The sequence below is a fragment of the Gossypium hirsutum genome, chromosome D01 (genome assembly GCF_007990345.1).
Source record: "Gossypium hirsutum isolate 1008001.06 chromosome D01, Gossypium_hirsutum_v2.1, whole genome shotgun sequence".
Classification (NCBI taxonomy): domain Eukaryota; kingdom Viridiplantae; phylum Streptophyta; class Magnoliopsida; order Malvales; family Malvaceae; genus Gossypium; species Gossypium hirsutum.
In genome coordinates, this window is record NC_053437.1 from 8,897,757 (window position 1) to 8,905,931 (window position 8,175).

Consider the following 8,175-nt stretch of genomic DNA (forward strand, 5'->3'; position numbering starts at 1 on the left):
CAAAATTAAATGAATAATTATTATTATTTATTTATTCATAAAGACACCTATTGAAAGATGTCTCTATGAAGAGACATGAAAATTCCTATAAATAGGAATGGGATTTCATTTGGAAATCATATCAACAAATTCTAATATTATTTCTTCTCTTCCTTCATTTTCTAATATTATTAGATTATTCTATAAAGTATTGCTGCAGAAATCCTTTGTAAAAATTGAGTTTTTGTTATACATTACTCAGTGCATAGTGGACTATTCTCGTCAGTGCAAAACGCAAATAGTCATTGGCTTCATTGTATCCTCGAGGTTAATTTGCTTGGAACTCGTTTGCACACTGAAGATAAGTGGGGGCGAATATAACCTTAAAGATGTGGCTTGATACACGCCTTGGAGCCTGTCCTATTTCTTCTTTTTCTTTTCGAGTTCCGATCGTGTGTTCGAGTTTTTTCCTTACCGGAGTTTTGTACTAACAGATATACCTAACACGCCATGTGTCACTATCAAGTCATTTCGTCAATTATATCAATTTTTAATAGAAAGAGACCGATTTACTTTTTTTTATTTAATATATAAATATTAATTTACACACCTTTTAATAAAAATATAATTAAATTTTTAATACAAAAACCTCCATAATACTTTTGTGATTGCCCGAACATATTATTATTAATAAAATAGGGGTATAGGAATACAAAGTCAAAGTGGTAATAGAAATTTGTATAGTAAAAGTTGGGGGCATGACTACTCCTATAAAGTATGTAATATTATACAACATATGTAAGAAGCCGAGTTTTTGCAGCCGATTAGGTTCCTAGTAAAAATAGAGTACGTGAAGGAACTGAACTCCCATTCGTACACGTGTCAAATTATAAAATTTGGCAGCCAGCTGGCTAGCCGGTCCCACTTAAATCCTTTAAACAAGAAAATAATAAGGAAAACGCGCCCCTCCCAATTATTTACCGTACGCATCTAACACACACACATAATTTGTTTCTCTTCTCTTCTCCTATTTATCTTTTCAACAGATATTGACATATTGTCTCGCGAGAACTTCAAAGTAAACGCCGTTTTTTTCATATCTTACTGGGAATTGCAATTTACAATTACTTGAAACCTAATTTAAAGGAAATTGGCTGCCGGTATTTTTTGAGACACCCGCGGTACAAGCGCGTTTGTACCGGTGATTCTACTGCGGGATTACCGGGAATTGCCTGTCAACCGTTTGTACCCGGTTGAACTGGTTCTTTTTCTCCATATCTATATCAAATTACGCTTTATCAATTGTATTTAAGCATGTATATTGTCCTTTGGGAAAAAAATCAGTAAATTAATTATGTATTTTAAGTGAAAATTTCGTGATATTTAATCAAATAAATTGGTTTTTTATATATTAAATTGTGAATAGAAATTTTTAAATAAAAAATTAATATTTTTTTAAAAAAAATGATAAAATGGGATAATTGGGTACTTGGGAACTGATCAAAGTTAAGGATAGAACTTGAATTGGGTATTTTGGCATGTTTTACTTTGATAGAAAAAAAAATTGAAGCATATGGGAATATTCAAATTTCTTTATCTTAAGGCATGCAAAAAATAAAAACAAAAATAATAATAATTGATAAATAATAATGAGAAATTGACGTATATACCCTTAATTGTACCATTATTTTTTAAAGCTCAAGCAACTTCAATCCTCCATCTATTTATACCCAACTCCTTCCTTCTTTTCCCTCACACCTAAACCCAAACCAAAACTATAGACATCCATTTCATCTATCAAACACCCTCCTCTCTCTCTCTCTCTCTCTCTCTCTCTCTCTCTCTCTCTCTCTCTCTCTCTCTCTCTCTCTCTTGGCTCTTAAAAGAAAGGCCTTTCTTCCCATTCAAAAAGTGCAAACAACAAATATCAGAATCATGCCTGAAGCACCTAAGAACACACTTAAACCTACTACAGATTACAGCCTGGAACTGAAGAACAAGAAAACCCTTCAGTTCATTGAGGATGTGACTTCAAACGCTGATGAAGTTCAAAAGAAAGTCCTTGAAGAGATCCTTTCACGCAATGCTCATGTTGAGTACCTGCAAACACGTGGCCTTAATGGTCACACTGATAGAGAGACTTTCAAAAAAACCATGCCTGTCATCACCTATGAGGATATCCAACCTCATATTGACCGTATTGCCAATGGTGATACCTCTCCCATACTTTCTTCCAACCCCATTTCTGAGTTCTTGACAAGGTCAGCAAACTAAGCAACCCTTTTTTCTTTTTATGCTTATGTTTTTTTAAAAGGTTTTTCCTGTTTTTGTTTCCTCTCCTCCTAGGCAGGCCATTTCAAACTTTACCTGTTTTACAAGCACATCAGTGATAGCCTGCCTTGTAGATTTCATGTTTATTTTGGTTTTGGCTAAACGGATGGTCTTGGTTTCTTCTTTGCAGCTCTGGGACATCAGGTGGGGAGAGAAAGCTGATGCCAACAATTGAAGAGGAGTTAGGAAGGAGGTCACTGCTCTATAGCTTACTGATGCCTGTTATGAGCCAATTTGTCCCTGGTCTAGACGAAGGCAAAGGAATGTACTTTTTGTTTATAAAATCCGAGGCTAAGACACCTGGTGGCCTTGTGGCACGCCCTGTTCTCACTAGCTACTACAAAAGCACCCATTTCAAGAATAGGCCATATGACCCCTACACCAACTACACTAGCCCAAATGAAACCATCCTTTGTCCTGATTCTTACCAAAGCATGTACTCTCAAATGCTTTGTGGACTTTGCCAACACAAAGAGGTCCTCAGGGTCGGTGCTGTTTTTGCCTCTGGCTTCATCAGGGCCATCAAGTTCCTTGAAAAACATTGGCGTCTCCTTTGCAAAGATATAAGAACGGGAACCATTGATTCCCAAATCACTGACCAATCTGTGAGAGAGGCTGTTATGAAAATCCTGAAACCTGATCCTAAACTTGCTGATTTCATTGAGGCCGAGTGCAGCAAAGATTCATGGCAAGGGATCATCACAAGGTTATGGCCTAATACAAAATATGTGGATGTGATTGTGACTGGGACAATGTCACAGTACATTCCCACACTTGATTACTACAGCAATGGCCTCCCTCTCGTCTGCACCATGTATGCATCCAGTGAATGCTATTTTGGTGTCAACCTTAACCCTCTTTGCAAGCCAAGTGAAGTTTCCTACACTCTCGTTCCCACAATGGCCTACTTTGAATTCTTGCGGGTTCAAAGGAACAATGGCGTCACTAGTTCTATTTCTGTGCCCAAAACTCTCAATGAGAAAGAACAACAAGAATTGGTTGACCTTGTTGATGTTAAACTTGGCCAAGAGTATGAGCTTGTTGTCACCACTTATTCAGGTACATCAAAATAACATTTTTAAGAATTATTGAATAGTTTTAGAGACATCATGTTTATACTTTAAGAACTGTAGTATAACTTGTCTGTATCTGACTGTTGAAAATAATGCTTTTGCAGGACTTTATCGTTATAGAGTTGGTGATGTGCTAAGGGTAGCAGGGTTTAAAAACAACGCACCGCAATTCAATTTCATATGCAGGAAAAATGTAGTTTTGTGCATCGATTCAGATAAGACTGATGAGGTTGAACTTCAAAATGCTGTGAAGAATGCAGTGAACCATTTGCTGCCCTTTGGTGCAACATTGGCTGAGTACACTAGTTATGCAGATACCACAACAATTCCAGGCCACTATGTGTTGTACTGGGAACTTAGTCTCAATGGTAACACCCCAATTCCTCCTTCAGTTTTTGAGGACTGTTGCTTAACCATTGAAGAGTCCCTCAACAGTGTATACCGCCAAGGGCGTGTGTGTGACAAATCCATTGGACCTCTTGAGATCAAGGTTGTTGAACCAGGGACATTTGACAAGCTGATGGATTATGCCATTAGCTTAGGTGCATCAATTAACCAGTACAAGACTCCAAGATGTGTGAAATTTGCACCCATTGTTGAGCTGTTGAACTCAAGGGCTGTGTCTAGTTACTTCAGTCCAAAATGCCCCAAATGGTTTCCTGGCCACAAGCAATGGAGCAACAATAATTAAGGGAAATTAAGGGAGAGATGCTCTTAATTGGTAGCTTTTCATGGAAGTTCACAACCACTGTGGGTGTGATCCTCTTTGGGAAAAGTTAAATGAAGGCATTGTAGGTTAACCCCCTCATGATTTTATGTTTATTTTCGCTTTGAACGTTTCTTGTAACTGTCGTTTGATATGCATAGGGACTTTTGATTTAGCCATGTACAAAAACAGTTCATGTTTCAAGGAAAGCTCTTCCGCCCCCTCCCCCCGCCAAAAAAAATAGTGAATTTCTCTTTGTTGTTTAGCTGTTTAATCTCTCCATAATCATCACATTTCATGGGAATTTGGTTCATAATTCCAGCCAGGAATCCTGCCCACTGAACTCTCATGGGCCATTTACTGAGACGGCAAACAAGAAAGACAAGTACCATAAACACCCATCATTTTCCATAATTTTCAAGAAAAAGCATACCAACTTTTTTCCACTGTGTTTATCCATTAACACTTGGTAAATTATAAACAACTTAATCTACTTGTTTTTTTTTTTAATACATGTTCACACTTCAAATGACCAATAAAACTACATACTGAAAAGGTCAAAGCTAATCTCTTGGAATCTAATATCTACGGAAAAAAAAAGTAGAGTAGCTTAATTATAAATGAAAAAACAATGATACCCTTTTTCAGTGCAGTAAAGTGAATCAAATCTCTGTCAAAAGATAATAGCCAGCTTTGGATGAAAGAGCTTATTACTATTAGCATCTGTTTACATGCACTAAACAACACTATTGCTCAAATCCTTCATTTTCAAGAATAGAAGGTTTCTTGTATCAACCTCCAACTCCCTCCCACTCCCCCACCTCCATTTTCAGTTTATTTATTTAAACATAAATGGGCATGATATTTTCGTAAGAAGCCAAAGCTTTAAAGGTACACGCACATTTCAAAGAGGAAAATGACAAAAAATCAATAAAACAATGTCAATGTAAGCCACATATGTGAGAGTGCTGCGCTTGGCCCTTACAATTCTGTTTCAGGTCATAAAATTGGGCAGAAATTCATCCAAAATGGTCAGGGAAAAACACAAAAGCAACAACAACAACAACTGCTGATGAGACACCAACTTTTGTTTTAAAGTGGCAGGGATAGATAAGGTAGAATCAGAGGCTGTTCCCTTTGTTAGTACCATTGTCTGTGAAAACAAACAAAAGCAGTTTTGTTTTTCCAGAGAACAAATTCAGGATCCAGACAGGCAATTATAGCAGAGTATATAACCATAAAACAATTGCCAGGAATAATTTTATTCAGTTTTCAGATAAAAGAAACCATCTTTCTATAAAGAAATAAATAAAGCATTTGAGAGGGAATGAAAAGGAGATAAGACCCTTCCTTTCTTTTTTGTTTGTGGTGCAAGGCACTGTTGGTAAGTTAATGATTTCTTTACTGATTTTCCTTTTCAGCACCAATGCCCATTTGTTCTCCACTCCATAATCTTACTAATCTAGCATTTAATTTGCTTATGTTATGTCCATGTGAATGACTGACTGAACTATTTTGGGATTTTAAATATGGATGGCATTAATTCTTCATTGTTGGCTATATATTTATTAAATGGGTATAATATAGTGATATGTAAGTTGTTTAAATATGCCCTAAGAATACTTATTTTAAGAGCTGTATTGACAATGAGTGAAACAATTTCTTTTTCTAACTTCCTTTGAGACTTGATTAAAATAAGGTCACGAAATAAATATAGCTCAACTGACTTTAATGTGTTTAAGATTGTTAAGTTTCCTTTTGGTCTGCAAAACCGTGCTTCCTAATTCCGTCACTTTCAACTTGAAATTATTGAGTTTCTTTCTTTCTTTTTATTTGAGAATTTTCAATATCTCGATTAAATTCAGAGTGAGCCTAGTTGAATCTTTAAATAGAAATTGTTTTCTTTCTCCACAAAATCTAAGTTCGAAAATTTATTTAAGGACTCAACCCAACCATCAAATTCATTTCTAATACATATACAAAATAAGAATATATGTTCATATGGAAGGAGGAAAGGTAAGATTTAGGATTTCATATGGAAAAGGAGAGACCATTCTTTCATCCAAATAGATATCGGAACTTTGATTCAATAAAAAAGGTAAATATAAAGTTCAAAATCTGTTTTTATCTTGTACATGAATGTGCCTTGATTAGTTGAAATGGGCAATACCTAGCTAGGGAGCAAATAGATGTGTTTCTCGGTTGAGCTTCAACTTATAAATAGATTCTTTTGTATTTAAATTTAGTAGTTTAAGCTTGATATTTTATTATTGGATAAACTATCCAATTGGTCACCTAATTCTTAGAACACTTTCATTTTGATCACTCAAGAAAACACTTGCAATTTCGTTACCGTCATTAAAAAAAATCATTTTAGTCACCTAATCATGAACTCCATAGCATCCGTTGACTTAGCACGCCATATTATGTCCATACAAGAAATTGTTGTCCACGTAATTTAAAAAATATTGGCTGAAGGCAAATCAAAACGACATGCTTTTAGGTTTTTTAATCCTAAATTAGAGATTAACTTTTTGGTTACTTTCTAAAGTGTATCAGGTAAAAAAATGCATTTATTTTACAAAAAATCTCAAAAAAAAAAATTGAAGTCAATGTTTTCATACTGTTTAGAGTGGTTGGAAGAAAATTGAGGAATCAATTTGGGAAAAAGTTGTTAAATTGATAGATTTGTGGTTGATTCTCACAAGTTTGGGGTTATGGTTTGTTTAGAATACTTTATGATTGATATTGATAGGAGGAGGCTACAATGAATGGGGAAATCAAGTGTGACATACAGTAATCTAACATGAAAATGTGCATTAAAATGTAACTGATGAATATGTATGAAATATGTTTGTGAGTTGATAAATTCAATCTATTATGTTTGTAGGTTTATAAAAATTGTTTGTGGGTTTATAAAATATGTATGAAATCAATTTCAATTGAAGGGTTATTAAATAATTATGAAAGGGGTGGAGTATATTGAATATGTATGTAATCAGACTGTTTTGGATTTTTGTTAAGTTACATATTAGTATTCTTATGACATGTGAGATTTATGTTTTGCGATCTAACTATTGTTATATAATTTTCGTTATTTGACTAATAATAGATAATTGAATTGATTTGTTATTTTCTGATAAATTGACTTTGTTATGTCTTTTTTAAGAAATTTAGTATGGATTTGTATTGTTATGTTGCTGTCAGGTAAAGTAATTTGTATATGCAGTGGTAGTTAGGTGTTGAAATAGAATAATGTTAATATTAAAGTAATGAATAGTTGTTGTATGATGTGAAAATGAAAACTAGTTGTTGGAGTATTAAAGTGTAATGTGTATGTGGAGCTATTTGTTATTGTTGAGTGTTTGTTTTCGGTTGTTTAAAGTTAGTGTTGTGTGGATCAATGCTATAAAGTAAAAAGGTTTGGTCTTTTATGGTGTTTTATATTGAATTGTTCATTGTTTAAAAATTTTAAATATGTTGAGTGTAGCTTGTGGAATATGTGTGCAACCTTTCTTACTTTTTTTTTCATGTTTTGTTTGGTAAAACCTACTACAAATTATGATAGCAAAGATGATTCAGAAGCTTTTGAGTTAGACTTTCAAGGTAGTGGAAATGATGTAGGTGATTTTTAGGATGAAGTAATTAACGTGCATATAGGTTTGGGTGTAGAAAATGACTTGTAGCATAGGGATATACTCAGAAAGAAGGTATCGATTAGGAAGAAACCTCCTCTCTAGTTGCCAAGCTCAAGTTGATCCATATACTCTTATCCATTACGAGGCTTTCAACTATAAGATCTAATAAATGGATGCCAAGATAGCATTTTTGAATGACTGTCTTGAAGAGGGTATCTACATGACGCAACCCACTAAATATATATCTAAAGAAAATAAACATAAAGTTTGCAAACTGCTTATATCCATATATGAGCCTAAGCAAACATACCGCTCATGGAATAAAAGATTTGATCAAACGATCAAAGCTTTTTGATTTGAGAAAAACGTTGATGAATTATTTTTTATAAATGTATTAAGGATGGAAAGGTGACATTTCTCGTTCTATATGTTGATGACATTCTACTCA

At 34.3% G+C, this 8,175-nt stretch overlaps 1 protein-coding gene across 1 annotated transcript; it reads left to right on the forward strand.

Annotated features, from left to right (window-relative positions):
- The first annotated feature begins 1,734 nt into the window (after positions 1 to 1,734).
- Positions 1,735 to 4,354, forward strand: LOC107951774 (indole-3-acetic acid-amido synthetase GH3.6). The gene is made up of 3 exons (XM_041086966.1): positions 1,735 to 2,240; positions 2,441 to 3,369; positions 3,488 to 4,354. The coding sequence occupies exons 1-3, from the start codon at positions 1,915 to 1,917 to the stop codon at positions 4,072 to 4,074; spliced, it is 1,842 nt and encodes a 613-aa protein (XP_040942900.1). The 5' UTR covers positions 1,735 to 1,914; the 3' UTR covers positions 4,075 to 4,354.
- The last annotated feature ends 3,821 nt before the right edge of the window (positions 4,355 to 8,175 follow it).